This window comes from Podarcis liolepis (assembly GCF_965112155.1).
Source record: "Podarcis liolepis genome assembly, chromosome: 9".
Taxonomy (NCBI): domain Eukaryota; kingdom Metazoa; phylum Chordata; class Lepidosauria; order Squamata; family Lacertidae; genus Podarcis; species Podarcis liolepis.
The window spans coordinates 76,899,011-76,915,869 of NC_139564.1; the positions used below are offsets into that span (position 1 = coordinate 76,899,011).

Sequence of the window (16,859 nt, forward strand, 5' to 3'; positions counted from 1 at the left end):
GACAAACGACAAGCCTGGGTTTGTAAATAAGTCTAAGCCAAACCATGGCTTAGCTCCAGGCAGCACAGCTGGAGGAGGGAGCAGGGAGTGCAGCCCCCACAATTTTTGCTCTGGGTACCCCCACACTAACATATGCTCATGAGTCATAGTTTTGTTTCAGTTTGTGTGCAAACTGAGCACTAGTCACAAAGGAGTTTTTCCATTCACGCTCCCATTTGTCCCTCCTTAAGTATTAGGCTGTTTTCTCTTCCTGACACAAGCGCAACACACACCCAGAGCACTGCTCTGTTGCAATGGCAGGGAAAAGATAGGTAGGAAATTGCTGCCTGGACCTTTACAAACTATTTGAATTTTCAGGTACTTCTGAAATGACCTCTGGTGTCTCATGACTTCTGAAATCTAGAGGATCATCATATACAATAAACATGTCATAGTGACCCTAAAATCAGTAACTGCAATGACTGTGAGATATATAGCGTTCTGCACTTGTCTGGATACCATGTAGGCTTCTACTGGAATTACATAGGATCCTTCCTTTTATGATTAGTTCTTTTGAAGCCCTGAAATTAGTATTTGCCAAGGTTTATCTATGATTAACTGTATGCCTGTACTGAACCTACAATTGGAATCACTGCCAAAGGTACCATAGAAATCCAGCAACCCTTACAAAAGGCTCTATTCACACAACTTGGAAAGCAGTTCAGCATTCATTAGGAACTTCCTTCTTTTAAGTTCCACGTTTCTCTCATGTGCCCTCCCTCCCCTTTTTGCTGCTCATTTCCTACATACCCTCAGCCTACATGCCAGTTTCCCCCATCAGTAGAAATTGGAGGAAAACTTGCCTGCAAAGTTTGCATGTGTCCTCTCTCTTTTCTTCCTTCTTCAATGGAAGGGGCAGGAGGATGAGGTAGCACTAAAATGGGGTATGGCTGGGGAGTGCAGCGGGGTGAAATGAGACTTGCATATACACAACAATCTGGTAGACTGGAGGTAACCAAAAATAATTTGCAAAGGTATTCAAAACCTGTAGGGTTTCAAAACCATTGCCCAACACAAAATTATTTCAATGAGTCCTCTAGTTTCAAAAAGAATCATTTCAAAATTACAGATCACAAGTAGCACAAAGCTTCTGCAGCAGATCCCACCAACATAAATAATCAAAGTCAAAAGCCTGGGCATGATGGCTTCTCAGTTCCAGGGGAGGGGGAACACATGATGCACTGGCAGAATACCGGTTTTTCAACCGGTGCTGAGGAAGTCACTTCAGCTGCCAAGTGGCTCCATGTGGGCACAAAATGGAACCTATGGCAAGCTGGCACCCACCATAGATTTGGGACAGCATCTTCCTGTGCTCTTGACTGACAAGATAACTTTCTCTGTACAAATACGCAAGTCCATGCGTGTGAAAATATACTCAAAGACATCTAAAATAATTTTAATATTTTAGTAATTTTAGAAGGGTTGCCTGGGTTATCATCTAGTCTCATCTAGTATTTTATCTATCAGCAGTTTCATTGTATTTCTGTGTTTTCATTGTAAGCTGCATTGAAAGAGTCTCAAAAGGTGACATATAAACATTTTAAATAAATACATAGCTTAAAAACTTGCTCTGGCGTCAGGCCCTGCCTTGCACAAAGGATTTCAAAAGCAGGACTCAGCCGTATAAAACCCTCTGCAAACCAACTATCATTTACAGATCAATAAACAGGAAGGCCAGATAGAACAAGAGCCAGAAAAATAGTTCTAGCCACCAATGATGCCATTAATTTACTGACCGCGAAAAAAAGGCAAGGAAACCCCCCTGCTTGGCAGGGGGTTGGACTCGATGGCCCTTGTGGTCTATTCCAACTCTATGATTCTATGAAAAAACATCCTACTCACTTCAGAGGGATTCGTGAAACTGAATTCACATTGGCCGAAGTTGTCACAACTTGAAGGACTTGTTCCAGGGCTGTAAATCCCCCTGCCACGTGAAATGCAACCTGATCTGCTGTATTCTGCGTTGAAAACATAAAAAGTAAGAGTAATTAGTCCAAGTATTTTACTGATTTATCAGGCAATGTTTTGTCTGACTGCACAAGTTTACTATTCAGTGCTATATAGAACACTTGTACACATTCAAATGCAGCAAACCTTTGAGAAACTGGACATGACATCAAGGATGTAAGAAGAGCTAGCTGCTGGATCAGGCCAGAAGAGGCCTATCTAGACCAGTATCCTGTTCCCACTGGGACCACCCAGATGCCCCTGTGGAAAACCCACAAGCAGGACCAGAGGACAAGAGCAGCCCTCTCCCTCCTGTGGTTTCCAGAAGCCTTGCTGCCTCTATCTGTGGAGGCAGAAGCACCGCCGTCCTTTCCAGGAGTGATCAACATCCCTCTCCTCCTCCGTGAATCTGTCTCATCCTCTTTCTTGGTTGCTGGCCATCACTGCCTTCCGTGAGAGCATGGTTCTTCAATGCCTGGTCGTGATGCGTGTGTGCCTGATTAAAATGTTGACTGCAAATGCTTCAGCCAAGCACCAAGCTTTCCATTCAGCTAGTGGGGTTCTTTGACTTCCAGGTACTGGATCCTCCATGCCACTGAAGTCCTTTCAATTTCAAAAGAAGTTTGCCAAAAGACATAGGAGGCAGCTATTTGAGCAAGGTAAACCAATCCTTTTGGTGTGCAGAACCAGCCACACAGTTCTTTGGGTCTTAGCCAGATAACCGGGGGAAAGAAAAAGAAACACCTCTCGCTTTGACTATATTTTGGAGAAACCTTGGCAACCACTAGTGGGAACTACCTATAGTCAATTCTATTGTGAATGAGCAAACACACGAACCAAGCCATGCAAAGCAAAAGGACCTTATTACTGCCCCCCCCCCACGATGAGTCATGCTCCTCGCTTTAGGGATTGTTTGCTTTTGGCTATGCCAAGTCTGCACACAGAATGTATGAACTTAGGTGACATTTGGGCAATTTGACCAGGACACAGAGAACTACACAGCTAGTTCCACATGCTCAAAGGGAGGAGGGACCACAGGGGAGGTGCCTCAGTGCAGCGGAAGAGTACATGCTTTATGTGCGGAAGGTCACAAGTTCAATTCCTGACATCTCCAGCTAAAAAGAAAAGAGATCCATGTGGAAAAGACCTATGCATCCAACTATTGCCACAGCTGGAACATCCAGCAGCTGAATACCAACAGAAATTGGTATTCATGGAGACATAGGCTTGCAAGCAAGATGAGGAGAGCTGTTTAGCTAGGGGAAAAGACTAGAGCCCTGGAGCCTAAGACAGGATTACTGGCATAGAAGGAGAACTATCTGAAAGACTGACAAGGCAAGCAACAGGAAGCTCGGCAGGAAAAGCACGGTGCTAGCACTAGCCTGACAGCAAGAGAGAGTTCTTAGAGTCGACCTTTCAACCCCAGCTTCCTTCTAAACCAGAAGAAGTCCTGATCCTGAAAGCACTTGGGATGGAGTCTCTGTCAGGAGCAGAGCTGGGGGGAGAAAGACTTCACCCTGCAATGAAAACACCTTTGAGTTCACCACTGTCCAAGGTGTGACCACAGGCAGAAATGGCTATGTGTCACAAATCTAAACTTGGGGCGTATATCCAAATCTCTGGATTCAAGGGGGTCTCATTGTTTCTTCCTGCTCTGGAGGCTAGGACTTGAAACAATGGCTTCAAGTTACCAGAAAGGAGTTCCAACTAAACATCAGGAAGAACTTTCCGTCAGTAAGAGCTATTAGACAGTGGGACTCTACTTCCTTGTAAGTTTTTAAGCAGAGACTGGATGGGCATCTGCCATGGGTGCTTTAGCTGAGATTCCTGCATTTCAGGGGGTTGGACTAGATGACCCTTGGGGTCCCTTCCAACTACAATTATATTATTATTCTAATTGCCATTTTGTTCATCCCCTCTCAGATCTGGCTCCATCAATGTGCATCCCCATGATTAGTCTGACCTAAGGCCACGTGGCTCTTCCTCCCCCAGAACTGAGGCTGTAATATCTGAATTTGCTTATTTTCCTTTTCCCTGCTTGTCCTCTTTCATATTTTTTTAAATTTAATTACTACCTGTTATTTTAAGCTATGAGTGCTTTTGCAGATAGGAAATATATATATAGAAGGAAAGAAAATAGCAGGCCCAAGCAGACAAAGCTCTTTGTATTCATATATGTATACTGTATTTAAAACACCCTTTAAAAAACTATTTGGTTCAGATTTGATTAGACACAGAAGAAAGCCTGCAACTTGACCGTGTGGCTTCTTTATTTCTCTACCTGACACAACACCTTAATGGATCTGAATTTGCTATGACTTTAGTGGCAGCTGATAGGATTACAGGCTCCCTTCCAATACTACAGCTCAGCTACATGCCAGCAAAAAATGACAGCCTAAACCTGAATTACACAGACTGGGAACCCATCCAATTATTAACTAAAGTAACTGTTATTACCTAACCTAATCAAAGGAGAAGCAGCTGTTAATCTTTGGTGGCCCATAGAGCAGTGGCGGTCAGGCTGGATGAACTGTCTTTGTACTTGACTCTCCCGCAGACAATAATTACGTCCTTTGTGATCAAGGCCCAGGTGGGGGTGGGGAGAAGAGCTTCCTTGGCTGTGGGCAAAGGCAGCAGATGGGGAACAAGGCTCCGAACATTCATTTACAAGGCAGAGGTGGGTGTCTGGGTCTGGAATCTGTAGGATTGGAAAAACTGAAAATCAGCTGGCTAACTACTTCGTTATTTTAAAAATCCTTATGTTTCCTTTAAAAATGTTCTGCAGATTCTTCTGCAGCCAAATTACAAACGTCAGGTGCCTTTACCAATCTGTTAAAGCTCATAAATTGTTTTAACTGGTTTATTATCATCACAACCACCACCAGGCTTTAAACTTTTATAATCATAGGATGTTGACCTATCTATTAAATATGTAGGCAGATTGAAATTAAGTACTTGCAAGCAAAAAAAACCACCCCTTATTTTGTTTTAGAAGATGCACATGTATCTTCTAACAATCATCCTCTTAAATGAGGCATTCCCTCATCTCCCCCATCTCTCCTACAGGATGGAATACTTCTTCTAAGAGCCTACTTGCCGTGTTAGCCTTTGGACAAATGTACTGAAAATAGCCTAATAATAATAATAATAATAATAATAATAATAATATGTTAACAGATTAATTAGAATGCCTGTTTATTCATGTTGGGATTTTGCCTACGCGCTTTGATCCAGCTTTCTCACAGAAGCAATTAGTGAGTTGGCGGAAGGCCAGGAAGTCTGAGCAGAGGAGTTTTTCTGCCTGGTGATATGGGAACCTTGGATACAATTTTGCTATTGGTCGAGGTCACCCATATAGGCATAATGACTCATGACTTCTCTGGTTGGTCTGTTGGTGTGTGTAGGAGAGGCTTGGAGTCAGCTGAAGTTGAGTTCAGTGTGAGAGAAAGTTAAGCTCCGTGTCTGTATCTTGTATATACAGTGGTACCTCGGGTTAAGTACTTAATTCGTTCCAGAGGTCCGTTCTTAACCTGAAACTGTTCTTAACCTGAAGCACCACTTTAGCTAATGGGGACTCCAGCTGCTGCCGGAGAACGATTTCTGTTCTCATCCTGAAGCTAAGTTCTTAACCCGAGGTACTAGTTCTGGGTTAGTGGAGTCCGTAACCTGAAGCGTCTGTAACTTGAAGCGTCTGTAACCCGAGGTACCACTGTAGTAACTTGTGAGTCTACTGTAAATAATAAACCTCTAAGTAACCAAGTTACTAATGAGCAGCATTTTGTTCCTGGTCGTCCTGTCAGCTTCCAACAAGATACTTCCAGAAAGTCTGCGTATACTCTGCAATATTCAACAATTCAATCAAAAAGTTTTAAATTGTTACTCTAATTGATGAATACTGTAAATCTATTAAATGTCACAACCCTAATTTTTACTATATTGTTTTACCATCAGCCGCAGAGCAAGCTGATCGGGCGCCTGGGGTGGTGCGTGTGCCCTGCGCCCAGGGGCAGGGCCAGCCGGGGCAGGGCGCTCCACGGGGCCTCCGAAGTCTGCCTGCCTCCTCCCACTCAGCCGCACTACAGCTGGGGGGGGGAGGCAGCTGGCGGACCGTTTGGGCAGCGCAGAGCCTGCAGGAGCCCAAGCCACCGCGTCACTCCCAGGAAAGACGTGTGGCTGGGGTGTGCTGCAGGCCCCGCGGTGAATGCCGCCCAGCATTTTGTCACGCCCCTCAGTGGGTACACTTGGGGCACCCCGCCCCACCTCACCCCCCCTTCCTCCGCCCCTGTTTACAATCACAAGCAATGTGTGAATTTGTCAGAACTGTGTCAAAGATATTTGGTGAAGAAAACTCTGGCATGCTCCTCAACTTGAGAGAGGCAAAGAGGCCTTCCTCCTGACTCCTCAGTAGCAGCCTACCACTTACCTAAATAGCCTGGGTGAAATCCTATTGGTCCTTCTAGCACCATTGCCCTGGTGAAAGTGTCTGCTTGAAGAGGTGGACAGGAAGCGGCTTTTTATGATTTCCCCTCTGCCAGGCAACCACCACAGTTTCCCAAAAACCTGTTTGAAGGTTAGAGAATACTTTTTCTTGGGGGGAGGGTTTACTGGTGGGAGGAGGAAATAGGCAAAAATTGTCTCCCTCACCTTTAATCATCCGTTAGCAGACACTTCTGATTGGATAAAAAAAACCTTGATCTTTGAAAGGGCAGCAATTGCCTACAAATCACAGGAAGGATCAAACTGCAAAACTGAAAGCAATTTGAACCCAGCTTCAAAATGAAGATACAATGAGGGTACAAATTGCTTTACAGTGAGAGAAAGTACTGAGGTTCTTCTTATCAGCTCTGCATTTATGAAAGTGCTGAAGTCACATTCAAGGGAGACTTTGTGGCTCTACACAGCAAATAGATGTAGCTCAGTGCGTCTCGTTTGCATGCAGAACATCCCAGATCCAACCCACCAGCAATTCCAGGCAGGGCTGGGAAGGTCTCCTCTTGGGAACCAGAGAACTGCTTGTGCAGATGGACCAATGGTCTAACTTGGTACAAGTGTCACAGTTTAATTGTTTTAAAAGTTGCCCTTCTTGGTAAATGCCATTGGCCAACTAAGACACTAAAGGTTATAGGGATGCATATTCCAAGCTGCACCTTAAGCCTGTTTCTACATCTGAGTCGGTTTGTGAGGACCTCGTTTTCACTGAAAAGGTAAAAAGAAAAAGAAAAAAGGGTCTTGGCATAGGCCATGATATTAAAGGTCACACCATGAAAATCAATGCATAAAATGGCCCCAAATAACTTTTATTAACTACTTGGGTCTTATTAAGAGCCTAAAAGAAATGACTGAATAGTAAAGGTAAAGGGACCCCTGACCATTAGGTCCAGTCGTGGCCGACTCTGGGGTTGCGGCGCTCATCTCGCTTTACTGGCCGAGGGAGCCAGCGTACAGCTTCCGGGTCATGTGGCCAGCAGGACTCAGCCGCTTCTGGCGAACCAGAGCAGCGCATGGAAACGCCGTTTACCTTCCCGCTGGAGCGGTACCTATTTATCTACTTGCACTTTGATGTGTTTTCGAACTGCTAGGATTTGAAGAAGGTGGTTGCAGCACACAAATAATATTACTGAACTGGAGGCCATTGCTCAGGAGGAAGGGGCTCAGATTCCTCAGGAACGCTGCCAGAAGCTGTTGTCTGGCTATGCCTCTCGTTTGCAGCAGGTCATAGCAGCATAAGGCTGCTCTACTAAGTACTAAAGATGCTTGCCATGAAGGGGTTGAATAATAGTGAGACTGGAGAAGCCACTAGAAGTTGCAATTTCAGCTGAATTTTGGGGAACCACCTGAAGCATCAGTTGTGTTGAGCTATTTCAATTGCTTTTGATTTGCTCATTTCAAACAGTTGAAAGTCAGTAAATTTTGATAATAAACCTGATTTGCAATGGGGCATAGCTGTCAACTTTCCCCTTTTCTTGCGAGGAATCCTATTTGGAATAAGGGAATTTCCCTTTAAAAAAGGGAAACGTTGACAGCTATGCAATGGGGGCTGAATAATTTCGATTGCACCTCTCTCTCTATATTCCTATGGTGTGAAGGCTCTGGGATTATTCTTGGCAGGGGTCCGAGACGAGCAGCATCCCCATCCCCACAGGCACACCAGACAAATTATTCAGGTTCTGTGCCAAGAAAAAACTTAAATTCTCCGCAAAAAACAAATGACGTAAACTGGTGTATATTCAGAGATGCTTATTTTTAAAAAAAATAGAGAAAGGTCAATTGGCAAACTTTTTTGCTGAAATTATTTGAATCTTGGCAGAATTTGCAATTCATTCCTACTGCCCACTCACCAGAGTGTTGTTTTTTATTCATTCAAAGCATTTATACCTTCCCCTTTAGCCAGAAAGGCTCTCAAAGTGGCTTAGAAGCAATGAAAGCAGCAACCCCCCCCCAAAAAAAAATCAGGCTTACATTCTAAAAATACCTGACATGAAAAGGGGAAAGGGAGGGGGAGGGGAGGAAAGAGGGGAAGCAAACAAACCCAACTATCAATATTAATTACTGATTTCTTAACATGAATTACAGTGGTAGCTCGGGTTACATACACTTCAGGTTACATACGCTTCAGGTTACAGACTTCGCTAAGCCTGAAATAGTGCTTCAGGTTAAGAACTTTGCTTCAGGATGAGAACAGAAATCGTGCTCTGGCAGCTCGACAGCAGAGGGAGGCCCCATTAGCTAAAGTGGTGCTTCAGGTTAAGAACAGTTTCAGGTTAAGAACGGACCTCCAGAACAAATTAAGTACTTAACCCGAGGTACCACTGTACTACAAATGACACAGGAGCCATTTCATCAGTGAAAGAGATGGGACACTAAGGCCTCTCCAGCTGTTCTCCCTAAAAACTTCTCTCCTCCAGCTGGTCATCACAAGAATGGAAAAAATAGTGCAATCAGAGGAATTTGAGCAGAAGCCTTTGAGGATGTTTGTCTCCTGTAAGGTAAAGATAAAGGGACCCCTGACCGCTAAATCCAGTCGTGGCCGACTCTGGGGTTGCGGCACTCATCTCGCTTTCCTGGCCGAGGGAGCCGGCGTACAGCTTCCGGGTCATGTGGCCAGCAGGACTAAGCCGCTTCTGGCGAACCAGAGCAGCGCACGGAAACGCCATTTACCTTCCCACTAGAGTGGTACCTATTTATCTACTTGCTCTTTGATGTGCTTTCGAACTGCTAGGTTGGCAGGAGCAGGGACCGAGCAACAGGAGCTCACCCCGTTGCGGGGATTCGAACCGCCGACCTTCTGATCGGCAAGTCCTAGGCTCTGTGGTTTAACTCACAGCGCCAGCCGCGTCCCTGTTTGTCTCCTGTACTGTTTGCCTATTTTTCAAATGCAAGCCTGCTTAATAACGTGGACTTTACTTGTGAATAGATATGTAAGGGATTAATCTTCACTGAAGTTGCTGGAACTTGTTTTTTCAGTAAAAGTATGCCTCGGAATAGATTAAAAAGTTTACTTTTTATTCATACGTTACACTGAATACTGAGCATACACTAGAAGACCCCCATTTTCAGCTGTTGTGATTTCAAGCCCAGTCAAAGACAGCACCATATTCCTGCCAGCACTGCTCCCTCTAGTGGCCAAGTTGAGGCATCTGTACCCCCCCTCTGTGTTTGTGTGTGTGTGTGTGTGTGCACGTGCGCGTGTGTTTAAAGGAAAAAAACAAACAGCAGGACATTTATGCACCAATACAGTTTTACAACAGAGCTTCCTGGAGAAAAAGAGTTTCAACCTCCCCATAAATAAAAACCAAATTGGTGCTCAGATTAGGCAAGATCTATGATGCTACAAAATGCATGCTGGGTCAGTTTGCTGGGTCTTCTAATGTGGGGTGTGGGGGCTGTACAATGGAAGCTACTGGTTGACACAAGTAAGGCCACATTCCCGCCCCCCGAACACAGGCACTGAGTTGCACCCAACATTTTTTGGGGGGGATGATGTCATGCATGCAGTGTAAGTGACACCCCATGCATTGCGCGTTGCATGCGTGACATTCGCCTGTCAGGCTGACGCTGCACAGTCTGGGGCGGCATCCCTTCAGGCCTCCTGGCCCCATCCTTGTGGACATGGGGGGTGCTGCCCCATGGAGATGGTGCACCTGCCCTGAACTGTTGCAGAAGAGGAAGATTCTTCCTCCCAATAAATGTGGAAGGAGAGGAAATAAGAAGCGACAACACGAACCCATGAAATATTTGTTCAAAAAAACTCAGAAAAAAGTGATGTCCCCAAAGCAGTGTGAATGAATATTGGTGGCCCTCCAGATGCTAGGGATCATTAGGAAAGGAACTGAATATAAAACGGTCAATATTATCATGCCATTTTACAATTCTATGGTGCAACCACATTTGGACTACTGTGCAGTTTTGGTAGAGTTGGAAAAGGTTCAGAAAAGGACAACCAAAATGTTCAAGCAGATCAAGTGACTCCCTTATGAAGAAAGCTTTTTATAGTTTAGAGAAGTGGCAAGTAGGAGGTGACATGATAGAAGTTTATAAAATTAATCATGTCATGGAGAGAGGGGGCAGAGACAGGCTTTCCCCCCTCTTTAGAACTTGGGAAATCCAATGAAGCTGAATGTTGGAAAGACAGATAAAAATACTTCTTCAAAAAGCATACAGTTGACCTATGGAACTCACCCCCACAGGAGACAGGGATGGCCACCAACTTGGGAGGTTTAAAAAGAGGACTGGCCAAATTCATCTATCAATGATGACTTATCAAGGGCTACTAGCCATGATGGCTGTGCTCTGGCTCCATAGTCCAAGGCAGCAATGCTTCTGAATGTCAGTTGCTGGAGGCTACAGGGAGAGAGAGGCTTTTGTGTTTGAATCCTGCTTGCAGGTTTCCAGCAGGTACCTGGCTGGTCCCTGGGAGAGCAGGATGCTGGGTGAGATGAGAAATGGGCCTCATGTTCTTGCCTCAGAGGTCCCTCAAGTGGAGATGCTGCCGCTCCCAGAAGGCACCTCATGGCCCGCTGTCACTGCAAGAGAAGGTGTCGTTCCAAAGGGGTCGTTCCACCCTTGCGCATCTTTTTGACCTCCATCCTGTACTCAGTTTTGAAACCGTTGCTAGAAGATGTTAATTTTTTATGTGTATATTGGGGTGGAAACTTCTGGACCCCCAACTGTTTGATGAAATCTCCCATAATTCCTCCCCCCTGGGCATGCTTGCTTGGGCTCATAGGACTGGAAGTCCAAAAACATCTGAAGTGCCACTGGTTCCCCATCCTTGATTTAAAGAACTTATAAACCTTCTACCATTCTCAGCAGTGCACCAAAAATAAATAAATAAAAACAAATAAAAACAAAACACAATGTTTAAAAATCACAATCCATTAAAAAAATGCTAATTTCATCTGTGAAACCAACAGAAAGAATGCTACCCCTTTTCACACTTAGTATAAAAAAGAAAATACATCTCTAAAGAAATGGCAGGAACTCCTAAGAGTTCCAGATACTATAAAAATCTACTGATATGGTGATTTTGCTTCAACTCTTAGATGTATATTTTTAAAAGAAACTTTCAGTGTATCCCCCTTCGCCTCAAAGCTTCAGATGGGACAGCCATGGCAGCAATGAGCCACTTGCTACGGTCCTGACAATGTGCAGATTCTAGAGTAAATAACCAAGCCGGACTCTGCACCGCTGAGGCCAACCATTCCCGACTGTCTCTCCACTGTGATAAACACTGTCTGCCCACAGTCCCTTGTATTTGAAAGTTACGACAAACATTGGACTGAAATGTAAATATCTGACATCATGACTGGTGAAGCAATGGACGGCAAATTTATCTAAAAAACAGAATGAAACCCCAAAATGTTGTTTGACGCCTTGTTTTCTTTAAAAAAGCCAACCTTCGTGGTCACTAAGGGAGCACTCGGAGGAGGTCAGGAGTGTTGTGCTTTGTTCTTAAAAAAATACACACAGCAAGTGAAGTTGCCTAATGATATAGACTAAAGACATTTTAAAGCTAAAGAAGCGAGGACTCCTACAGCAATGCTGAAGTCAAGATATGGTATTAAGAAGGCATCATGTTTCTCTGTCAAATGAGAAATGCCCTGGAAGTGGGAAAGGAAAACTTTCCACTTTTGATTCATGCTGCTTTCATATGGGTTCACCCGTAAATTGTACCATCTTGTTTTTGCATCCATCTTCTTAAGAAAAGACATATTCACTGGAAAACTCCATATAAAATATTATTTCAATGTATTTTCTCTTAAAATATGCATTGAGTGAATGTGTTCTCCCTCAAATGTTGCACCTTTAAACATACTTTGATATTTATTTCTGTTTTTGGACTGAGAAAGGGGGTTGATATGTCTGGGAAAAGCGAAAGCCAGAGAATAAACAAGTTCCAATCTGCAAATCAGTCGAGGAGGCTCAGATCAGGTCAGTTTGCATTAAATTTTGCAAAGCTCAAATCCAACAAGCAGCCCCAGGTGGAAGAGGTAACTGTTGGACTCCAACTCCCATCATCCCTAACCCTCAGGCCATGTTGGCTGGGGCTGATGGGAGCTGAAGTCCAACAGGGTCAAGAGAGCCAAAGGTTCCTCATTCCTGGTCTACAGACAACAGTAGACACATACAAACCTGTCTTTTTATTAAGGGGATACTCAAAGCAGCTAACAAAACTAAAACCAAACAATCGAAAAAGCCATGTCATCAAAGCATAGCACATCAACACATTAAGCATAAGACAGCAGACAACTGAAAACTCTCAATCAGTAAGAGGGACAAGAAATAAAGAAATCAAGTAAGAGGGACACTGAAGGCCAAAGTATTTCCTAAATATAAGACTTTGCTTGGCAGCAAAAGGAGAAGAAAGAGGTGAGTGAGTCTCTTCAGGAAGAAAGCTCCACTGTTGGGTGCAGCCACTGAGAAGGCTCTCTCTCATGTCCAGCCAAACAGGTACAACTGGGAGGAGGACTTCTTTGAAAGATCTCAAAACCTGGACAGCTCATACAGAGGAAGACAGCCCCAATATTTCCATGTTTTTTAAATCAAGGGGTGCAGCATGTCCCCAAAACAAGTTCTCTGCTTTTCAGGATTTGAATGCAGGCCTTACAGGCAGAAGTGCAGCATCCTGTGCATGTGGGAAGAATGTTTCATTCATAAAGGCCATTTTTCACATTATGCAGAAACACAAACCAGGTTGTACTCCAGTCTCAGGCCCATAGCCAGAAATGTTACAGTCGGGGGGATTAGGGGAGGGGAATTGTTGTGGCAGAGCCAGAACATAAATACGAGTGGTCTCATTTGTTTTAAGCTATTTTTAAGTCACTTTAATACTGCTTGTGCATTATCTCTTATAACTCCACAAGTAAAAGGGCCACAAGTTTGAAAGACTTTTAGTAAGTGCGAAGGAGCAACTGTGGTGAACTCTGTTCTCCCTTTGGGCAATGCTTCATCCAGGCCCAGCCATTAGCAACGTTAAATCAATGTAAGCAGTTCCCCCATGGTGACAGCTTGTGTTGTTTCCACCCCTCCTTCCTCCTGACGGCATGGTATTAGGGTCTCTTTCTTTCTTTCTTTTTATGTTCCCCTGGGAAATTCAATTAACAGTGTCAAGTCTCCTCCTCTCAGTCAATGAGTGACACTATCAAGATCTTTTTCACCACCCCTGACAAGCAAGATGTGTCCACTGATTTCTTGACTTGCAAGTTAACAAGAGAATTACTGCCCACTTCTATAAATGACTATATATGATCTGTGTCATAAACAGCGTGACAGCTGCCAAAATCAATCTTTCATGACCCTATTGATTAGGACACTCAGAAATAATGAGACTTCACTAGTGGCAGAATAATGCTTGGGTGGGGAAAGGAGGGAGGAATGTCTCTGTTCCTTACAAATGCCGTCGTGTTCACCTTTCCTTTGCCCTTTTCTCACTGTACAATCTACGAGCAATGGAACAAGATTGTAAAGGCAGCAAATGTTTCCCCTCTCTTTCATGATGAATGTGACTTTTTCAAAATCAGGAGAGCATAAGAATCATACAGTTGGAAGGGACCCCGAGTCATCTAGTTTAACCCCCTGAAATGAAGGAATCTCAACTAAAGCATTCATAATAGATGGCCATCCAACGTCTGCTTAAAAACCTCCAAGGAAGGACAGGCCACCACCTTCCCAGAGAATTCATCCCACTGTCAAACAGCTCTTGCTGTCAGAAAGGTTTTCCTGATCTTCACTCAGAATCTCCTTTCTTGTAACTTGATGCCATTGGTCCAAGTCCTACCTTCTGGAGCAGAAGAAAACCACCTTGCTCCATCTTTCATGTGACAGCCTTTGAGATATTTGAAGATGGCCATATCTTGTCTCAGTCTCGTTTTCCAGGCTAAACACACCCAGCTCCTTCAACCATTCCTCATAAGGCTTGGTTTCCAGACCCTTGATGATTTTGGTTGCCCTCCTTTGCACAAGTCCCAGTTTGTCAACATCCTTCTTAAATTGTGGTGTCCAGAACTGGACACAGTATTCTAGGTGTGGTCTGACCAAGGCAGAAGAGAGTGGTGTAAGTCAGTGTAGAAAACACTTGACTAGATGGATAAATGATCTGACTCAGTATAAGTCAGCTTCTTCTCATATTTCTATGCTGACAGAAGGCCTCAGTAGGGCTTTATGCTAGGAACACATGGCAGTCCAATAACAGGTGATCAGCAGTTCAACCAATGCCTCTGCAGCTGCAGTTAGTAAAATGGCAGGTTGTGCAATGTACAGTACCTTAATGTTTATGTGCAAGCACTCGGTGATGTGTCTGCTCCCCACTCTGAATTTTAACCAGGCTCCTGGGGAGGGAGCTGAACCATGAAAAACAACAATCTTAGCGGCTCACATTAAACTTTTTAACAAGGATCCTCTGGAAGGACAAGGTTAGAACAGTGATTTATCAGACGTAGGGATCAGAAAACACAGGCTATTCTGGCAAGCAGGGAAAGATAGAGCCAATGAGATCTCAAATTAACATGGGAGCAATCATGCTAACAATTATTGGCACCTCTTCAGTTTTTCAAGCACTTCCAATGCAACATGGTTGCTTAAATTCTGCCCAAGAGCAGTGCTATTATGATTTTCCTACTCATATTGAAATTGTTGTTTAGTCGTTTAGTTGTGTCCGACTCTTCGTAACCCCATGGACCTCCCACAGTTTGGTTAAACTCATGTTGGTAGCTTCGAGAGCACTGTCCAACCATCTCGTCCTCTGTCATCCCCTTCTCCTTGTGCCCTCCATGTTTCCCAACATCAGGGTCTTTTCCAGGGAGTCTTCTCTTCTCCTGAGGTGGCCAAAGTATTAGAGCCTCAGCTTCAGGATCTGTCCTTCCAGTGAGCTCTCAGGGCAGATTTCCTTAAGAATGGATACGTTTGATCTTCTTGCAGTCCATGGGACTCTCAAGAGTCTCCTCCAGCACCATAATTCAAAAGCATCCATTCTTCGGCGATCAGCCTTCTTGATGGTCCAGCTCTCACTTCCATACATCACTACTGGGAAAACCATAGCTTTAACTATACGGACCTTTGTTGGCAAGGTGATGTCTCTGCTTTTTAAGATGCTGTCTAGGTTTGTCATTGCTTTTCTCCCAAGAAGCAGGCGTCTTTTAATTTTGTGGCTGCTGTCACCATCTGCAGTGATCATGGAGCCCAAGAAAGTAAAATCTCTCACTGCCTCCATTTCTTCCCCTTCTATTTGCCAGGAGGTGATAGGACCATATTGAAATACTCCCCCTCAATGAGGCCAAACTTAGATTCACAAAATGTTTAGGGGTATGCGTACCCCTACGGCCCCCCAGAAAAAAAGCACTGCCCAGGAGTATGCAATAGCAACATGCACACTGGTACAATTCTTTTCACAAAAGTCAACTAAAATTCTCAGAAACTTAAAGCTCTTGGTAGCCTGCTGATTATGTAATGTTGAAGGAAGATGGATGTCATTTGGGGGGAACTGCATTTATATTACTGACAGTTTATTTCCTTTCTTGTTACACTAAAGTGGTCGGTTTTGGCAGTGTCACTAAATGCAAGAAAAATATCATTTTCACAAAATGTGAAGACCATCTTAACTTTATTCATAAGGAGAGGAAGTTCAGCCATCCATCACTAGTGTATCCTTAAACTGTGTCGATTGTTAAGGGAGTTTGCAATACCAAGGAATACTAAAAGCGTCCTTTCTGTCTTTAGAAAACAGGCCAGAGTAGGCATTCTAACTTGCCAGATTATTCAGTCCTGCTTATATCACATTTCGGTGAGCACTACTGCCCAAGCAGCAACTATGAACTAGCTATCCATCAGTATATATTTTTTAAGAAGGCAATTTATTTTGGCTTTGATTTTTTAGCCATGGGACCAGCAACTATCAAGCAATTGATAAAGGTAAAGGTAAAGGACCCCTGGACGGTTCAATCCAGTCAAAGGTGACTATGGGGCTGTGGCGCTCATCTCGCTTTCAGGCCGAGGGATCCGGGATTTGTCCGCAGACAAATGGGCGACAGGTGGGCAGCAGGACTAAACCACTTCTGGCACAAAGGAACACCATGATGGAAACCAGAGCGCATGGAAACGCCATTTACCTTCCCACCGCAGCAGTATCTATTTATCTACTTGCACTACTGTGCTTTGGAACTGCTAGGTTGGCAGGAGCAGGGACCGAGCAACGGGAGCTCACCCCATCACGGGGATTTGAACTGCCAACCTTCTGACTGACAAGCCCAAGAGGCTCCGTGGTTTAGACCACAGCGCCACCCGTGTCCCACCAATTGATAAGAGCTGTTTGACAGTGGAACAGTCTCCCTTGGGAGGTTGTGGACTCTCCTTCCTTGGAGGTTTTCCAGCAAAGATTG

General features: G+C 44.3%; 1 protein-coding gene across 3 annotated transcripts in view; it reads right to left on the minus strand.

Annotated features, from left to right (window-relative positions):
• SCAPER (S-phase cyclin A associated protein in the ER) overlaps positions 1–16,859 on the minus strand; it is a 194,148-nt gene that overhangs the window by 68,296 nt on the left and 108,993 nt on the right. For all 3 annotated transcript variants that reach the window (XM_083460692.1, XM_083460691.1, XM_083460693.1), the window contains one exon: positions 1,882–1,997. In XM_083460692.1, coding sequence (XP_083316818.1) covers positions 1,882–1,997 — 116 coding nt within the window. The remainder of the gene's footprint in view (positions 1–1,881; positions 1,998–16,859) is intronic.